Raw genomic sequence first — 20,610 nt, forward strand, 5'->3', positions numbered from 1 at the left:
TGGAAGTCTACTTTTCCAGTTTTATGGCACCGGAGCAATTTGAAAAACTGTTACGCTGCTTATCAGCTTACATTAGTGTCATCATGCAAAATAAAAGATGAGGAGGGTGTGTGTGTGTGTGTGTGTGTGTGTGTGTGTGTGTGTGTGTGTGTGTGTGTGTGTGTGTGTGTGTGTGTGTGTGTGTGTGTGTGTGTGTGTGTGTGTGTGTGTGTGTGTGTGTGTGTGTGTGTGTGTGTGTGTGTGTGTGTGTGTGTGTGTCCGTCGATCACGCTTTATTCTAAAGTGTTCCTGTTGTCGTAGAAAGATTTTAAAATGGTACTGTTGGAAAAACAAAAAAATTGGGAAAAAAAGTCGCATCTGTATCATCAAAACAATTCCTGTCAGCAGGACTCGGAGCTTAATATAGTGGTTCCAACGGGACCATTCTTATAATTCCACGACAACAGGAACCTCTTCGAATGAAGCGTGATGGACACAGAGGGAGCACACAATAGTATGTACAGTAATACTTATTTAAGTAATATAAAATATACCAGCATATACCCGTGCTCCGCACGAAGTTGAATGGGTGGCAAAAGGTGGATGAGGCATAATAGTTGATGTTATGGGAAGCTGGGGAGGGTGTCATAAGGGATGTGATGCACTCTGGTTACCTGTCCTTAGTTTTCTAAAGGACCTCCCTGTAGATGACGTTTTGAGTGAGTGTCTTGTTGCTGAATAGTCATTGTGAGGAATTATTGTCCACTTTGATAGATATATAGGAGTAACCTCTTGCACGTGAAAATGCAACATATAGTTGGCCATGGGGAACGCAGGGGCTGGGAGGTATATTCCGAGTTTGTCAAATGTTTGGCCCTGGGATTTGTTTATTGTCATCGAGTATGCGAGTCTGACTGGAAATTGCATCCTCTGCAGTGTGACTGGAAGGTTGGCGTCCGATGGGGCAAGTTTAACATGATATAGGCCTAGCCCGAGACTGAACAGGGGCAGTGGAGGGTGACCGAGAATCAGAATACAAATTTCAATGAACGGCACTTTTTGGCGCACATCCGACGATCGAACACCGCTTGGACGCTTTAATTTGAAGATCACACACGCAAGACACAAAACATGTAACGATGGCGGTTGATATTGACTATTAATGTAATGAACGGCAGTTGTTTGGGTGCATCTGACAATCGAACACCTCTTTAATTTGAACAGTTAACACGCACACATTCAAGGTACAGAATCTATTGTCGGACACCGCACTTTCGAAGAACAAACAAAAGAAGAGAATCTGGGCAATGAAGGGATGACCTCATACCCGTTCCCTGGTTCCCCCACCTTAAGATTATAGCCTTTGATGTTATATGGATGTAAGCCTATTGCAACTTATACTTATTTTCGGGTGTTTTTAATATGTATGTTGGATTTCAGACACAAATTGACAGTCTAAGAGGGCGTGTTCATTCCGGGAAAGAGCCAATCGGGGTACATCATGTTGGCAGAGCTCTGGCGCTCATCGTTCCCCTCCTTCCACGCTGATTTTTAAAACATGACAACCATTGCTGATGTTCTGAGCAATATTATTTATTATCAGTTGTGTTTATGTTCAGTGTTTGATGCAATGAGTACTCCCTTACTCTAGTTCATTTTTTTTTTTTGATAGATGGCAGCACTTACCGGACAGCAGTTCAGCGATGGCGACTGAACGGGAATAAATGCGGCCGTCGATGGGTTGAAAATCTTGTTGAAGCCACGTTGTCATCCAATTCCAGCTAAGAAATTTAGTGCATCATCTTCGTCACATTAAGAAACCCCAGTATATGGAAAATGAGCACATTCCTGCCAGCGGTTTCGGATGAGAAACGTCAAATTATGCGCAGACGTTAACAGAAATAATATATTTTTTAAAATAAATCTTTACTTTTAATACAATGTTTCTTGTGACCTTTGTTTGTGTCAAATTCACCTTCTGAGGTCGTCAGCATGTGCAGAAGAGGGTTTTACATTGCAGATGCTGTTTTCTCGGAGTAGCATTACCCCTCTCATCGGTGACGTCACACGTCGCCATGCAAACGAATATAAAAATTCGAAAAATCGCCCAAAATTCCCAAACCTGTCCGTCTGGCGCGATCTCACATAGCCCATGCTGTTCATTAGACCAGACCACCTGCATGCCGAAAGTGGCGACAATCCGTCCGGCAGTTTTGGAGGAGATATGTCAAATTACACGCAGACGTTAACAAAAATAATATATAGATAATATAATATTACACCGAAGGAGCACACAAACAACCACCACAGCCATGATGACAGCAAATCTGTTATAAAGAATCCATTTTTTTGCATTTTCCATTTTATGTTACATTCTCATCGAGACCCTTTCCTGATGACTCCACCCTCTGTTGTACGTCAGAGAGAACGTCGAAAATTAATCCCCCTCTCCCCCCACATATTAGTGAAGGAGAGCTTGAAAAAAAGAAATTGGAAAAAAAAAACAGACTACTCCATCACACTTCACAAAACTCGATATCCCATACACATTTGACATCTGCAAAGGGTGAAAGACGGTGTACAGAAACATGTCACCTGCCCTGTAACAGTAAACACCGAAGTGCATTCATTAAATAATGGACTCACCAGCAGTCAGCAACCTGAATTTTAGACCAATGGGACCATAGGCATCACAGAGAACGTCAACTCCCTCTGCGTACACATTTCCTCCGTAGCAGTTTGGAGGCATCAGGGGTGCTCTGTGTGTGGGATAGGGAGGTTATACAGAGACAATATCGAATACACTCAAAACGCTGGCATCACAAAGTTGTTATGATGGTAATGAAACGCTGCTTCCTACCTGGCATCACTCAAAGCATTGCCAGCATACACATGCATCCGCTCTACTGTTGCTCCATTAGGAATCTGCAGAGATGCCAAGCCGTGCGCATAGTGGGGCTATGGGGAGTGGGGAGGGAGGGTGGGGGTAAGGGCATTAACGTCAGACTAGGGATGGAATTTTAGGTTCATAAAGATGTTAAAAAAGGACAAATAGGTTGCGTGTGCAAAAGTTAGATTTAGATACAGGTGTGCAGTTGCCCAGCATTCTCACAGCAAACTTTGGTGTATCAAGGCGAGCATCCAGCCGAAAAGAAAACGAAAGACCACGAAAGTTCAGGTGAAATAGCTGCTCAGCAGCATTGTACACTTTTTGGATAAAGGAAGGTAAGGAAAGAGAGAACATAGATAATATAATTACAGACACACAATACTGTCTGAGAAAAGTGATATGGCACTTTTTGACTGCATGAGGTTCACAGAGGAGCTCAAACATGTTTATCTCATGTAGAACAAGGCCACGAGACAGTGCAATTGTAAACAGCTTACAAAGACATTCGTCGACAATTGAGAAATTGCTAAACAATATGGATTTTAAACATGTGATGTCAGCATCATGAGCAATGTGCTCAGATGGGAAAGCAAAACAGGCAAACTTTGTTTTCCCTTGGCATCATGCAAGCATACCCCCAGGGTGAGTGGCTCCAAATGACTGATCAATCTGCTCGATAGTTGGTGGGATTGTGGGGGAGTTGAAATGAACACCACTGAAAAACAACATGGGGTCAAAAGGAAAATGAAACAGTCAGCTTCTTTGCTGCATGCTATGAGTCTTCTTACAGTGATTGCAATATTTTGTTAATTCAGCTTACCAGTATTTTAGCTTCACTTTACTTAGATTGTAAACTTCAATTATCTGCACACACACAAAAACGAAGAAAAAGAACAACTGTTTTTTTCTTATGCAGATATTGAGAATCAAGGAAGAATAGAACAGGGGAGGGGGAAATTGACCAAAAGGCATCAAGTATGGTGAAGGGAAAACAGGACAAAAATGTAAGGTTGCACACACGGAGAGGAGAGGAAAGGAGAGGAGAGGAGAGGAGAGGAGAGGAGATAGCATATATAGTAAGGATCAGAGGAAGAAATGAGAGATCATCAGGTTGTGGTGGGCAGCAGACTTAGTCCCGGAGAAAAAAAAAAAGCACAAGACAAACTTGGGTAAATGGTTCCACATGCTAGGCAAAGGGTGATGAATGAATTAATGAATTGTGATGAGCATCAGGTTTCGACATAGGCAGTGTAACAAGGTAAGAGTTTCTGATAGAATGCCAACAACCTCGAAGCCCAGTGATTTTGGCAGAGTGATGAGTAGGCAGGAGGAAGCAAGATGGTAAAATGTTGTTACGAATTCGCGCCCGCCGGCGTGCGATCGGCCGCTTTCCACTAATAGCAGCCGCGTCGCCCACCGGACAGACAATTCAGTCGTGACCCTCCTGAAACCATCGCCAGGAACCAGTCACGGGTGGGGGTTTAACCTCACCACAGCCCAGTCCGCATTCTACCTGCACGAAATAGGGTCACTCGCCGAATATCGAAATACCTAAGTACTCACACGGGTAACCTACTGAGGGGCCGTACCTCGCCGCAGGTCGGCTTGGGACACGAACCGCTTAAGCGGTCCGTTCCGTTCTACAACGATAACCGAGTGGGTATTATCGCCGACCTCGACGGATCCGATTCTCCTACCGGGTGTTTAAAACCCAACTAATTATTCCGCGAAGCAAGATGGCATTTCCAATGGGGGAATGAGGACGCAACGAACGGGATACATTTCACAAGCAAGGACATTTATTATTTACACACACATCACAAGCAAGGCAGTCATGCAATGTACAAGCAAGAAACAAAAGCAATACCACTGACTACGAGCAATAATGTATATGCACAGTCACTTTGGCAGGTCTACTTCACAGGACACGGCGCCACCAACATTCGTTCAAAAGCAAGAAATGGCCACCCCCAAAGACGAGGGTGGCAGACAGGGTCCGCAGACCTTTATAACGCGGGACTTGGAGGACCGAACGGGTCCTGCGAGACCATGGCAGGTTACCTGCCCCCCTCGCTGGTCGGCAAGTCACGACGTACCGCTCCCACGACCATCAGCGTGGTCGCGCCTGGTTCCGGGCCTCCCACGTGGCCAGCAAGCTCTCTCCGTAGCTCCTCGTCCGGACGCGCAGGTCCACCACACAGCCGGCACTGCTGCGTCTTCCGTCCGCGTCTCCCACCAACAGGCCGCTCACAGGACCACGAGCGCAGGAACCAAGCGAGGAAGAAGAAGAACTGGACCACCGTGAGACAGGGGCGGGCATGAACCAAGAAGAGGGCTGAGCCTTGCGTGCGGTCCGCCCTTTATAGCGCGGGGCTCCGCCCGTCGCTCCGCCCCGTTCTCGGCTCCACCTTCCTTCGAGAAGCTTCTTGAAAAGGGGCGTTTTTTTACTCCGACCGCCTCACTCCTCGTATCCACCAATCGCGAGCGAGCCGCCTTGCCCTTCTTGTCACACCAGCCACGGAGAAAAAAGGGGGTAAAACCGGCGCGTCATCGCAGTTCTTTCCTTGGCGCCTTTGTTTGACGTTCTCGGACGGTTTTCGACGTGGAAGGGGTGGTAGCATGTCCAAAATACCTCTGTCGGTCCAAAATAACGATAGAGAAAGAAAAACACTATCTCAAAGAGTCGCAGCCCGGTGAACACGAATAATTTCCATTAAACAACGGTGGGGAAATCTAACTGAACACAGACTTATCGATCTAACTGAACTAAGGAACCTTTATGGTGTTCTGCGAATTTCCACAGCCGTAACAATATTGCAGCCATTGATCTGCATGCAGCAGGCAAGAATCAGACCCTGACAGTCACTGACAGACTCCTGTCATGAAATGCCAATGATAGTGACGGCCTTCGACAATTGCCTGAAGGTAGGCAACGTCGGAACAGCAGGACCATTCATATTCCATATCATTTCAAATGAGGTGGTCTTCACCATGGAAAGCTGAGGAATTACTTGGCCCTTTGTTATTTTTTTTTGTTTTGTTTTTTTCAAATTGAGATGGCAGCCAGCTTTGAGATAAGATTGACTTAAAGTTTAGAGCTAATGGTGAGGCCCAGGTGCTCCAAAAGCTGTACCTGTCCCAGAGGCTGGCCACATACCTCATGCAGTCACTGGGGCATTTGCCATTTGGTTCTTATGAACAAAGTGAGGATGGAATGCTCTCTTGAGACACCCCAACCTTTGGAGGCAGAGCAGATGAGTGGGTACCATTCAAAGCAACCTGCCCACCTGCCACTTGTGAGTGTGGAAGGAATCTGATAACACGTAAGAGGGGAATCTTGGATACCATTGGTTGAAAGTTTGGAAAGCAGTGCAGGTGTCAGACAGAACCAAATGCATGGGGAATCTCCAATGAGATGGCCCTGATCAATTCATTACCTCTGCCACCAAAGGTGGATGGAGTTTATGTTTTCACCTATCTGCTGTCATCTGTTTGTGAGCATCTGGTAAGTGGCAAGAACAAGGTGATGAGATATTGGTTCAGGTCAGGATCCAGATCTTGCCAATCCATGGGATACAAAATGTTCAGCCTGGTGGAGGTATACACTCGACTGAGTGCCATTCTGGTTTTGTGTCTGGCTAATAATAATACCATGGATGTATTTATGTGGTGGTCGCTGATCTTTTTACATTCGACCAGGTAAGCCTGGTGTTGACTTAGTGGCGAGGGTGCCCGATTTGGGATCTTAGGGTCCTGAGTTTGAGCGCCAATGGCCGCTAAATTAATAGCAGGTGGGCTGACGCAGCCTGTCATCCTTCCGAGGTCAGCAAAATGAGTATCAGTGTACTGGTATGGGGCACAGCATCAGCCGCAGTCACGCCCAAATAAAATTATAGTTACCCGGCAGCCAAGCTGCCATACGCAAGAAGACGACGACAATGACGACATCAGACCAGCAACTAACAAAACAAAATGTTTTCTTTTGATGAAAAAGCAAATCATTCCTGTGCGGAAGTGCTCCAGTTATACAATTTACTTGAAATCCCCATCAAAATATAGTCGACAATAATCCATAACTTCTTTTTTCCCCCACTCATCAGTCTTCGACATCCTCCTTTCATAGATTGTTGTGACGGGTCCCTTTAGTCTATTTGTCCAATCAAAAGCCTTCACCAACTCAGCCCATGGCCTGATTAACTATTTAACTATGAGGAATACACCAAAACTTGCTCAGGAATAATGTTATCAGGATTAATGGATAGACAACAATCGCAATGAAGTTTGATTTCAACAATGAAGTCTTTAATATATGTCAAGTTGAAAGGCAAAATATACATGTAGACAGACCATAAAAATTTACAAGTGAGCAAAAAAACTGCAGTTTCTGGAATGCCATCCTCAATTTTTGCATTCAGTCCTATTCCAAGGCTATCACTGGTAAATAAAAAGTGTTGGCCAAACAAATTTTGATTTTTAGTCTCACCCTGAGAGTGATGAGAGACTGTGTGCGTGTGTGTGTGTTTCAGAAGGTGGAACGGAATCCTCCCAAGTCTCAAAGTATCCGCTTCCGTTTCAGTAACGGATCATGATTCATGAGCGTTTCCCATATATTTTCGCTTTAAAATTGCTTTTCTCTGCAACCGCTTGTCCGAGTGATGCAAAACTTTAAACATAGGAAAGACTCCCCGTGGAGAATGTTTTGCCAACTCCGACATCATATGTCACATGGTATGGCAGCAATATTGGATTAAAGGAAAAAATTTTTTTTCTCTGAAACCACAACTAAATTTTTTTTGAAACTTGGCATATGTCATCAACTCTCTCAATGGGTATGTAGGGTGATAATGATTATGAAATTGGAGAAGTGGTGTTCCAGCCATAATTGTCATCACAACATAATCAATCATCAGTCTTATTGAACCTGTTTCATCGTCTTGATTGAGTTTCTCCTCTTGTGGTACCACACCACTGCTGCCACTGCTATCTTTTCCACTGTAAATGGACAAACCACCAGATGGGAGACTGATAGGGATGGTTATGAGACATGTGTTGGTCCCATGGGTCTGGAAAAGTGAACCAGAATAGCACTAAATTCCTTGACTTTACAAGAAGTCGTGGATTTAGGGTGGCCGGTTCATGGTTTCAGCGCCCACAAGCTCATTTCTGGACTTGGTATTCCAAAGCTGGTGGTGTGGCAAAGGAGATTGATCATGTACTCGTTGGTGGTCGCTGGAGGATGATCCAGGACTGCAAGGTCTACCAAAGTGCTCAGTTCCTCAATAGCTACCACAGGCTTGTTATAGAAACTCTGAAGTTGCAGCTTAAATCCAGGAGAATAGTACCATCGCAGCCTTGGCTGGACGTTGGCAAGCTCAAGGATGAGAGGGTAGCTGAGGAGTTTGGGAACAGGCTGAGTGGGGATTTGGGGGGTCTGGATGCTGAGGGAAATCCTGAAGAGTTGTGGAGTGCTTTCAAGACCACCGTCCTTGTTGCCGGTGGATGTCTTGGAACTCACCGTGGGGCGAAGAAAAAGTTCGTCACATAAGGGACATTGCATACCATTGATCAGTCACATGGCCAGGCTTGATGGCAGAGCTGAGCTGTTCAGGGAGTTGAGGCATAAAACTGTACGTGCGCTGAGGGAGGACAAGGAGGTACATGTGCGAGGAATCTAAGGGGGTAGAGCATCACCTGTGTACAAGTGATTCATGTCCTGCTTACAGGGGAATTCACGCATTGCATTCCTCCAAGCCCATCCCTCGGTGTACTGCAGTTAGAGCGGAGAGTGATGGGCTCTTGACAAAGGAGTCCGAAGTGAGTGCCCGTTCGGCCAATTACTTTGAACGGCTGTACCAGGCTGACCCACCAGTTGAGTTGGATGTCAGGGGTGTTACAATCCCTATTGCTGACCCTCCAATCAACTGTGATCCACCTTCGTTTGTGGAAACACAGGAGGCAGTGAACCAGTTGAAATGGGGTAAAGCTCCTGGGATCTGTGACATCCATACTGAACTTCTCAAGGCTAGAAGGAATGCGGTACTCGTGTCATTACATGCAGTTCTGTGCTCTGCCTGGAACACAGGCATCATCCCAACTGATTGGAGCAGTCATGTTTTGCACTAAAGAGGCCAACGATTGACCATATCCTTGCTCTTCAGGTCCTCACCGAATACAGACAAGAGGTTCGACCAGGGCTGCATGCAGCCCATGTTGAAACCTGCAAAGCGTTCAATTCGGTGAATCAGGATGTCTTCTGGAGGATTCTCGGTCTTCGTGGGGTACCACCAAAACTGATCAATCTGATGTCTGAACTATACTCTGGTATTGAGAGTGCTGTGAAGTGTGGTGATACCATCTCTGACATTTCCAGTTGTTACTGGAGTTCGTCAGGGGTGTGTACTGGCCCCCAAACTTTTCAGCACTTGTATGGACTGGATTCTGGGGAGGACGTCGGAGAGATCAAGCTGCGGTGCATTGTTTGGGAATGTCAAGATCTCTAATCTCGATTTTGCAGACGATGCAGTTAACTTTGGGGAGACTGGATATCCTTTTGGGAGCCCTTGAGGTGCTGAATGAGTCGTCACAGCCACTGGGATTATGAGTTTCCTGGGTCAAAACTAAGATCCAGGCTTTCATTGACATCTTGGATGCTGCTGTCCTGTCTGTACGTGTTTGTGGTGAGGATGTTGAAGTCATGGAGACATTCACTTACTTTGGCAGTGATATTCATGTCTCTGCTGGCTGAGACAGAGGTCAATAGGCATCTGGGTCGGGCCTGGGGAGTCATGGATTCACTGAATCATGGGGTGTAGCGCTGCCGGTACCCGTGCAGGATGACGAAAGTCCGAGTCTTCAGGTCCTTGCTGCTTCCAGTCTTGCTCTACGGATGTGAGACTTGAACTCTGACCAGGGATCTGAGATGGAGACTTGATTCCTTTGGTGCCAGGTCTCTTTGGAGAATCCTTGGCTGTCACTGGTTGGACTTTGTGTTCAACGAGTGGTTGCTGAGAGAGACTCAAATGAGATTTGTTACCTGCATAGTTCATGAGCGTCAAGTGCGGCTGGATGGATATGTGGTTCGATTTTCTGACGCTGATCCTGCTCACCAGATTCTCCAGGCAAGGGAGCCTCGTGAGTGGAGGAGGCCAATGGGCTGACCACATGCCTTGTGGTTGCAGCAGGTTGATCAGTATCTCAAAGAGATGGGGACGGGCCAGACATCTGCCCCATGGATGGCCAGACGAAAGCCTCTGGTGTACCAGCAGAAAGTGGACGCAGTGACGCGCTGCTCAGGCACATGTTCCCATACCTGACCTGACCTTCAGATTCTCTTTCATGTTATTCTTACCTCCAGGTCTTCAAGCCAGCTGTTCACCACCATCTCAGATTGTCCACAATCCAAGACAATTCCTGATCTTTTCTACCCTCGTAACCCCCTCTCTCCCTCCTTTTCCCCACCAAGCTCTCCTCCTTTCAAATGTCCCGTTTTCCCTCCGGAGAGTTTACTTCTGTATCCATTTGGCCACCTCATGCATCCTCTCCTGCCTCCCGAACCCCCTCCCCCCCCCCCCCCAAGTCCTTCTCACACTCATTGTTTGTCGAAGTCTACTTCTATCTTGGCCTTCCACCCTGCTCTTGGTGTTTCTTCCTCTCTACCGTTTTATTCTGTTGAATCCTGATCCATTCAGTATACTCATACTAGCTCTCCCATGAGCCTCTACAATGTGTACAAAAAATAGATTGTCATTTTATTTAACAATAAGTAATGGCAGGAGAATTAAAAAAACAAAATATCGAATGCACTGAAAAAAACCCCCATCTTTCTTCTCTTTATGGATGATCACATTATCCCATATACTCGTGTAGTACCACATCCCACGAACAGGCAGGCAGCAGTTGCCATACTTTGTTCTGCTCTGGAAAGTATCAGATGCTGGTCTGAAAAATGAGACATGTATTTTGACCGTGGCATATCTCAGGTCTCACGCAGTTGCTCCAGAAGTTGCTCACGTATCTATTTCCAAAAGTCAGCTGCTCTTAGAGGTTCAGTCACTTGATATTCTTGGCATTACCATAAGCCATGACCTCTCCTAGGTTGACGACATAGCAAAGCTGGCCTTGAAAACCAAACACAAACTCAGCATCTCCCATAATTCTAAGTAATTCCTTGAAAATGAAGAACTACTCACAGCTCTGTCCATCGGTCAACGGAGTACTACATTCCCCGAGACGAGAGGCTGGTACCTCAGATCATAGGGCTCAGTGAGCGGTTGAAAAAAGAAAAGAGGCTATGATCTGTCTGCGATGTGAGACAAGCAGGTCTGTGCTTTGGCCTCATTGTGATCGATGCCAATAATGTAGAGAGATTTACATTCCCCAGATTCTAGGAAAGACAGATGTGATATTGGGGTGCCAGCCCAAACAGGAGAGCAGTAGCGACAGACAAAGGTTTTGTCGGCTGTGGGAGTGTGGGTAGTTCTGATTTTTCAAGGAATGGCTTGGAATGAAGGACAATGCCCAGTCTGTGGTTGGATTTAGAGGTCAGCTTTGTTATGTGGATGTTTAAGGAGAGATCATGACTGATTGTGAGACCTCAACCTATTCCAGTGGCTCACCATGGAAATAGATAGGTGAGTAAGTCTGACAGTGCTTCAGGAGCACAGGTTGAGACTGAAAGACATGTCAGGATGGAGAGGTTCCATTGATCAGACCAGCACTGAATCAATTACAGATTTTTTTTTTCATGGAAATCTCCCCAAACAAGGCATAAAGCCACTCTTGGTAAGGGGCTAAAAGAAGGTTAGATAAAGATAAGGATAAAGCAAAACAAAATAAAAAACAAGAATAACAAGAAAACATCCAAGACACAGAGAGTAGCAGAAGTCAGGTGAAATGCGATGTAACATCAAATATGTAAGAAGATTCCTTTAAGCTGGGTAGATCGAAGGATAATGGGAGCATATTACAGGTAGTGAATTCCAAAGTGAGACAGCACGAGGGATAAAACTATCTGCATAGCCTTTCGTTCTGCACTTTGTATCAGCTATCGTGCGTGGGGGTGCAGAGATGGCAAACCGAGTCTTGTTGCCAAACACTTTGAAAGGAGGAACCAAGTTAGAAAGTCTAGCAGATCATTTACCATGAAAATATCTGCAGAACAAAGTAAGAATGGCAACTGACCTACGGTGAGAGCGGTTGAAGAGTTGAACCCATCTCTGCAATCACGTTAACTATGCATTTCTGGAGCCTATAAAGTCAAGATAAGTGGCAGGCTGGTGCTCCAGCCCAAATGTGGCAACAATTCTCCATGAAGGGATGTGTAGTTGCCTTATACAGGTACAAAACAGCATCACAAGGTAAATACCTCTGCGCTCAATAAAGACAACCAACTCGCTTGGGAGCACTCTTAGCAATACTGAAAATGTACTCATACCAATAGAGGTTAGAGGAGATATCCAGACCAAGAAGCTGAAGCTCAGAGGATTCTGTTGAGGTTGAAAACCCCATGTGCAAAGAAGGAAAAGACCTGTTTCTGTTGTCAGACACAGACAATTTAGTTTTCTTTGCATTGAAGGTTACCAGCCAGTCATGCCTCCACTTCAACACATTCTCAAAATCATTGTCCAGTGAAACTCCAACCTCATTACAAGTTGTGTTGAATGAATCGGCAGATGTACAGGAGAGTGAAGTCATCAGCATACATGGCTAGCTGAGACAGAACATCATCAGGAAGATCATTCATATAAACAAGGAACAGTGGAACCAAGGACAGAGCCCTGTGTAACATAAGAACTGACAGAGCAAGTAGGAGATTAACCCTCAAGTACCACCTTCATCTTGCGATTTGTACGGAAAGCCAAAATGATTGAATGCATCCACAGAAACAGACAGATCAACACAAAGTGACAGTTGCTGTGGGAAGGTGGTCCTACATGACAATGAGGAGTCATCTGAAAAAAGTAAGAGAAGGTTTCTCAGAGCATTGGAGAGGTCATTTATGTAGATGAACAAGAATGGGCCTGAAAACACTGCCCTGTGGTACTCCAGCCTCCACTGGGAGAGGACAGCAGAGGATTTGATTGAAAAGCAATGCATTGATGGCATGAGTGCAGTAAATCAGAAAGCAAATTCTGTGGATAAATTTGAATGATACAGGGCTACAGGCACAGCAAGCTTTGCAAGCAGACCAATATGCCAGACTGTCAAATGCCCAAAATATGTCCAGGTGGATGGTTTAATCTCCTCATTACTAAGGAACAGCAGCATAGCCCGAGTTGAATAGAATACGTGGGACAGAATCTAAACTGATGTTTGAAGATCAGCCGGAACGGTGACCTGTCCAGTATTGAAAACCCCGAGCCAACGAAATTGCCTCAACAGCTTTATGTGCCGAGCATCGTGAGGATAAAAATGAATAAAACCTCATTTAATTCTACAACCCAACCTGCATTCATTGTTACCCCTTTCAACCGACTCCTTTTTCAGGTTGCTGTGTTTCCTCCCCTTATCTTTCGTGTTGGTTCATTCCCTTGCTTGTTGCTTCTACCTGTTGCCTGACTGCTAGTACATTGCCTTTTTACCATCGACACTGCACTTCCATTGGCCTTAATTTCTGTAAAGAAGTCAATGACTCCTGGAAGCACGTTAATCACTCAGCATGTTACACGACAATAGCATCTGAGCAAGTGCCCGATCAGAAATGTACCATGTCAAAATTTATTAACGTAACCCAATGAGCACAACTGTAAAATGATTTTTTTAAGTTTCCAAATTAAATGGAGGGTGGGTTGGTTAGTTGGTGAGAGGATGGAGAAGAGGTGTCTGTGCCGTGTGAGACCGGCACCAGGAGTCCATTCCATTTCAATGACATCTCGCAATAGAAGTCTTTGGCATATGTACCAGAAGTTGCTGACCATCTCCTGCTGTATTGGCCGCATAAGCAACACAAAAGCAGACACTGCACATGAAGACATATGGAAATTACAGATACAGTGATTGACGTTGTACGGGGTGGCCTAAAAGTCACTTTAACCCCTCCCCAATAAAGCATTTGGTCTTAAACTCTTAATATACAGGTTTTATTATGCAACACTTACAATAATTGAGCATTGCATCTGAATGTGTTTGTATCTGATCTGATCATTGTATATATTTGAATTGAAATAAAGTCATTGTATCTGCATGTGTTCCATCATACCGATACGTTAGTAACAACATTTAACTCGAAGGGCACTCGGTGGAGCGCATACCTCCACCACATAATGCCTGATCCACGAGAACATATCGGGCCCATTACATTTTTGAAATATCATGCTCTCTCTCTATCGAGTGCAGCCTGTGGCTGCTGGTTGCATCATTGGTTGGGACACGGCTGTGCCGCTAATGCAGTGTCCCCCTTACACTGTGCACTGTCCCCCTTACACTGTGTACCAGTGCACTGGTACTCATTTTGCCGACCTTGGAAGGATGACAGGCTGAGTCAACCTCCTGGTGTATTAATTCAGTGGCCCAATGGGGCTTGAACTCAGGACCCTAGGATCCCAAGTGTGGGGGGAAAATTTCTATTAATGTATTCTAAATTGTAACAAATGGAGTTTTAGAAATGTAACTTTTATACTACAAGTTGAATTGGCTGTCATTTCTGGCCAAAAGACATTTGCCCTAAATGATAAGAAATGTGTTGTTCTGGAGCAGAGTGACCGAGCTGATAACAACGAACCTTTACCTCGAAATGTACGAAGTGGCTTCTCGTCTAAAGGACACGTCTGCAGTCTGGGTTGAATACCCCCCACCACTCTCTCATGAAAGTATAAAATGCTTTGAAATGTAAAATTGTTTCAGTGCAAGTACCTGAGAAAGTATTAGAATCTCAGTGGCTTGTGCTCCTTGGAACTGACCAAGTACCAAGTTAGAATAAAATTCTGATGTAATGTGGAAGTGAATTGAATCGGGTTGGTCTAACTGTTAACTAAAGTAAGAAGAAATGAAATAGAAGATAAAAAAATATTGCAATCAATGGGGATTCTTAAGTTCATTGTATGAGTGTGAAAAGTGTATGGTGTATAATTCGAAAATAAATTGTTTCACAATGAAGGACTTGTGTGGACATCGGTTTTCAGTGTTAATGGGTTTTATGCAGGATTTTATAACCAAATCGGACAAACGTTAAACTCTGTCTGAAGTCAAATAGGATTCCACAATCGGCCAGGTAGAATCCTTCAACGATCACAACAAGGTGGGAGTGTGCAAATCTATTCATATGGAGATTCAAGAGGATGGGGGGCTATTGTATCAAAGTGTGCATGTCGTTGGCAATGACTTTAAAACGAGATAGAAATGTGATTCGTATTTGTCACGTGATCACACGCAAGTCTGAGATGCAATGCTCGTTAGTGTGCGTGTGTGTGTGTGTGTGTGTGTGTGTGTGTGTGTGTGTGTGTGTGTGTGTGTGTGTGTGTGTGTGTGTGTGTGTGTGTGTGTGTGTGCGTGTGTGTGTGTGTGTGTGTGTGTGTGTGTGTGTAAGCCATGACAGAGTAATGCTAAACTGTGGGTTTTGCCTGTCTCAGAGTTTTTTTTTCTTCCCACCGGATGTGGAGAGAACTTCCAGTTCCTTGTTACTTGGTGTTTGTGGCGCACCCTCTCTACTGAATGTGTTTAAAGTGAAGTCCATTTAGGGAAAAAGTGTTGAAGTTTTATTTTACAACCATAGGGATTTTTAATAAATTGAAATAACAATTGTGAATGTGGGATATACTGTATTCGGAATGTGAAGTCTTGGGAGTTGAGCTCTCGCTGGCATTGTGATGATTTGTAAAAACACAACCCGGCAGGTTTAAGTGCTGGGCAAGCTCTGAGGACGTGTCAGAAATATTTCAAAGATTTGATCTCAGTTGTAACCATTGTACTTAAAAGATGTGATTGAAATGTAGAAACGTGATTTTGAATGATTTTAAAATTGATTTGATGATGTTGAGCACGTGGAGCGATTCACAGATAATTGATGATGCCCTCGGATGGACGTTGAAATAGGCGTATTGTTTTATTCGTCTGCGAATGTTGAGGTTGCCTGAACCTGTGCTGGGAAGGCAATGGCAAACAACCCAGTGTAACCCTTTGATCGATTCAGTCAAGGTAAATTCATGATTTAATTGGATAGACGCTGAAGATTAAATTTTTCATTTATGGATTTTAAAAGGAAATATTTTATTGTTTTGACCAAAAAGTTGTTTAAGAGAGTTTGGATGTTTATTAGTCTGAAGTTTAAGATGCTTTCCCCAAAACTGGGATAAAGTTTGGGGAGGGTGTAGCTACATGTGTAGACAAAGTGTTTGAGCTGCAATTTAAATGATATTCGCCTGATGACAGATTTGACAAGTGATTTGACAATTTTTGTACAACTGTTTAAAATGATTTATCTGTTTTGATAAAGGAAAATGGATTCGTAATTGAGAAGGTCGGAGGAAGTGATAGATGGTTTGTGTATGTGAGTTGGAAAATGGCAGCATGTTTGCTGTTTTGGTGAGAGAGAAGTGGACAGATGGAGAAATGTCAGAGATTTAAAATGTCGATGGAAATAGCAAATGAGATGGATGTTTTGAGTATACGTACAACTGGGATTTCTGTATATTTTAGCATGTTGTTTTGGGAAATAACAAGGAAAGGGATTAAAATATTGATATGACATATAATGCAAGTTAAATGCTTCTATAAGAACCTTTGTTAGTCTTATTGAAATACATGTGCCCATGTATTTTTTTTGATATCCCAAAAGGATATCCAGTCTCCCCATGAAAATAAATTGTTTTACAAGGAAGGACTTGTGTGGACATAGGTTTTTAGTGTTAATGGGTTTTATGCAGGATTTTATAACCAAATCGGACAAACGTTAAACTCTGTCTGAAGTCAAATAGGATTCCACAATCGGCCAGTTGGAATCCTTCAACGATCACAACAAGGTGGGTTAAAAAAATCCACAACACAAGCCAACACCAGGCTCAAATATCATACTACACAGTATTGTATAGTTTTGGCACAATCTCTCAATGGTGAAGAATCACTTAAAATCAAATAATTCTCGTATCCAGATCTGGATCTTCACCAAAATCGAATCAATTCGTCCTTGCCACACATCCAACCCGTCCACCAAGTTTCATCTGAATCCGTCCACAACTTTTTGAGATATCGTGCTATATGTAGTTTTTTTGGCCCTATCTCTCAATGGTGAAGAATCACTTAAGGCCTTAATTATTTTATAACTTGGTTTACACAGTTCTTCAGCTAAAATGTAGGGTCGGTAGGTCGAAATATAAATATAATTTTAAGTTTTAGAAATTATATATTTTTATGATTTTTTTTCGGATGTTCCATGGAAAAGACAAGGGAAGGTGGGGGGGAAGTAAATATAAATCCCAGACCAGGAGGCTCTAAGAAAACATTGAAGACCATTCAAATGCAGGATGCCCATGTTCACTGTATCATCTGATGTGAAAAAACAATAAAGAAGGATTAAAACTTGTTTTTACAATATAGTCTGGCATGTTTTTCTTATAGAAGCCTGTTGGATCATCAAACAAATGGAAACAATACTGAGAAAATTACTGTCCAAGTCATAGATGTGTGCGTGCACACCAGTGCATAGTGCTGGATATGATTTTAAAAAGGTGTCTATCAGGAATCAACACGCTCAAAATGGTCAATCAGAGCCATAACCAGCTCTAACTTTTCAGCGGGCATCTGATCGTACCGTCTCCCCATCACCATGAGCACATCAAACGCTGATTTCTGGTCTGTTGAAGGCTGAATGTCAGCATCTCGCAGGGAAACTTTGACGTATTTGGCACCAAAATCTTTCAATACGAACAGCGATGTACAACTTTTGATGGAAACAAAATCGGCACGATCGAGAGTAGCCTGCGAATCATCCCTGCTGCTGCACTGAATTGATGCAATCCTTCGGCCAGAATATTCGTCGTCAAGATGTTGCGTGATTAAATCACCAATACAGTCAATCGAATTTATACCGCCGACATACTTCTTAACAATCACTTTTGCCCCAGAAACCACAGTCAATCTGAACCACGCTGGCCACTGCTCAGACGCCATGACCGAAGACGACTGCGCAGTAGTTTGGTTGAAGGGGACTCGGCATTTTTGTGCACGCGTGCGAAATTATACTTTGAAAATAAATGCCGACGTTTACATTTCGGGTTTTGAAACTTTTGCACCTTCGGCGGAAAATTTATAAATATGAAAGGCAAAAAATGCGTTTTATATTTATATTTCATTTCGGCAAATATACCGTTGGCGGATCTGTAAACCAAGTTATAAAATAACTAAGGCCTAACTAAAAATTTTTGGTCAGATCCAGATCCGGCTCTTAACCAGAATCAAATTAGTAGTCCTTGTCAAACACCCAAACTGTCCACCAAGTTTCATCCGAATCTGTCCACAACTTTTTGAGATATCCTGCACACAGACAAACAAACAGACAAGCCGGTAGGCGACATGGGTGGTCGCTAGACTAAGGCGAATTTGAAATACTAGTGTGTGCCCGGACTTGCAAAAAATAAATAAATAAAATAAACTTTCAAACTACGTACCAGAAACAACCGCACAGGCTGTTCCTTCGCTCTCGCGTGGCCGTATGTGCAAAATAAATAAATTTTAAAAAAAACTTTCAAACTACGTGCCAGAAACAACAACCACATAGGCCGTTCCTTCACTCTCGCATGCCCGTACGTGCTTGGCCTTACGTGGGGAAAAAAAAACAAAAAAAAACTTTCAAACCACGTGCCAGAAACAACCACACAGGCCGTTCATTCGCTCTCGCGTGCCCGTACGTGCGTGGCCATACGTGGGGGAAAAAAACAAAAAAATTAAGCACAGGCTGTTCCTTCACTCTCGTAAACGATGACTGGATTGGACCATTGTGTTTATCTATAAATGCGCATAAGAAAGAGAAATTATTAGAATACAGTAAGTCATCACTATCCGGAAGTCCATACGTTGTAACCCGTAATGGGAAACACGGCTGAGGATCTCTTCCCCAATGGCCTCCGCCTACGCAGCAACATGTCCTGTCATTGGTTTCGGTAAATAAATGGCCATAACTTGGGAACCACTTGTCCGATTAATATCAAACCTTGAAAAGGCACATACTCATGTCCCCAGCAATATACCTGGCAAGTTTCAATTAGATCGGTCCAGTGGTTATCGAGAAACAGCGGTCACACTCACACACACACACACACACACACACACACACACACACACACACACACACACACACACACACACACACACACACACACACACACACACACACACACACACACACACACACACACACACACTTATAGATAGATGTTGATAAGAGAACACATCAGATGGCATTTTTGCCGTTCGTTCCATACAAGAACATGACGAGCAACTGTCCATTCATCAATGGTGTTCGATTCCCTAACTCTACGTCAGGGAATCCCAACGCGAACGTTGGGGTGAAAGCATATAGTAATACAATTGCATACTAGTCATAGTTTTTGACGGATCGGGCTGAAATTTTTTGGCAAAGAGGTTCGTTATAGTGCGCATAAAAGCGCAACGGTGCTCAAAAGCATACAACTAGATCCTGGTATGAACCTACCAGTCAAGTTTCATCAAAATCCCTCGACTCCTCTGGCCTCCAGAGCTGTCCATTACATACAAACAAACAGACGGACGGAAAACCCGAGACCAAGGGTAGTCTGGCGGCCACCAAACAAGGGGGTGATAACATCACCACGTCCACCTTCGGCGGCGGAGGTCAAGATCGGCGACCGGCAAACACGATGAGTCCATTTTGCCAGACGGGAGTTCATGGAGGAAGGGAAGCACGAGTCATGAACTTGCTTCGAACAAGTTCCCAAAAGGGGTCACTCCTCTCTCCGCAACGCCGACCCCCTTTTTTTCATCACCGGACGTTTCTCACCTTAAGACGCTGGCTGCAGGAATCAAACACAAGGGTCAATCCATCTTGGGTAAGGTTCAAAAGAAGATCGTTTTCCAACGGGTTCTGCAGGACCAGAAGCAGGTGGTACAAGTCCCTTTCTCAACCATTTCATCCCCTCCGATCACGTCCGCTACTCCACGGCAGAGACGCAGCACACGCGCTTACCTGCTCACTGTACAACACCTGGACGTTCCGAACCAGATGGCAATGCTTTTGTAGGATCGACACCGCCTGGGCAAAGGGCATGCCTGGGAAAACGAGGATAGATCAGCGAATCAAACCACCGAGACGACGATATCGACATTTCGCGAAAACGTTTTCACCAACTCAAACAAACCGCCGTGGGGAATAAAACGAACAATAATTATTAATCACTGGTCATGAAGAAGAGAGGGTGCGGGCGGGCAAACATCGGCGGAGGAGACGAAGCACTCTTCAGATTCCAAATGTTTGTGAACAAACCCGTCACAGCCGACCGGACAACTTATTATTATTAAAAATCAAGAACGTGTCTCCGCAACACGGGGTAACTCATCGAACGGAGCGGGTATACTCACCGAGACTGAACTCCCACGACTCGTTACCCGCCGAGCGCTCAGGAACTATTTCGAGGTCCAGCATCCCTGGCCGATCCTTCAGGCCGCCATGCCGGAAATCACACGCGATGACGTCATTCGCTTTTTTGTTGTTTTTTTTTTGCTCTCTCTTTCATTCTTCATGAATTTATTTTAACTATAATTACGTTTTCAGATCT

At 44.2% G+C, this 20,610-nt stretch overlaps 1 protein-coding gene across 9 annotated transcripts in view; it reads right to left on the bottom strand.

The window, feature by feature from the left end:
* The window catches only part of PHAF1 (phagophore assembly factor 1), a 75,389-nt gene extending 54,779 nt beyond the window's left edge, over positions 1 to 20,610 (bottom strand). For 7 of the 9 annotated variants that reach the window (XR_015061578.1, XR_015061577.1, XM_085894787.1 and 4 more), the window contains exons 1-8: positions 20,414 to 20,562; positions 20,022 to 20,104; positions 19,836 to 19,919; positions 3,690 to 3,733; positions 3,505 to 3,584; positions 3,092 to 3,186; positions 2,840 to 2,937; positions 2,626 to 2,738 (exon numbers count right to left, since the gene is read on the bottom strand). Coding sequence is in view for 7 of the 9 variants with exons in the window: in XM_085894787.1 (XP_085750913.1) it covers positions 2,626 to 2,738; positions 2,840 to 2,937; positions 3,092 to 3,186; positions 3,505 to 3,584; positions 3,690 to 3,733; positions 19,836 to 19,919; positions 20,022 to 20,104; positions 20,414 to 20,477 (661 nt within the window). In the remaining 2 variants the exon portion in view is untranslated. Of the gene's footprint in view, positions 1 to 1,665; positions 1,828 to 1,954; positions 2,527 to 2,625; positions 2,739 to 2,839; positions 2,938 to 3,091; positions 3,187 to 3,504; positions 3,585 to 3,689; positions 3,734 to 19,835; positions 19,920 to 20,021; positions 20,105 to 20,413 lie in introns of those variants that run through there. The other 2 variants (XM_085894784.1, XM_085894790.1) reach the window with 2 other exon arrangements.

Source organism: Eptatretus burgeri, chromosome 9 (assembly GCF_056783735.1).
Source record: "Eptatretus burgeri isolate ZD-2024b chromosome 9, Ebu_testis_v1, whole genome shotgun sequence".
NCBI classification, from domain to species: Eukaryota; Metazoa; Chordata; class Myxini; order Myxiniformes; family Myxinidae; genus Eptatretus; species Eptatretus burgeri.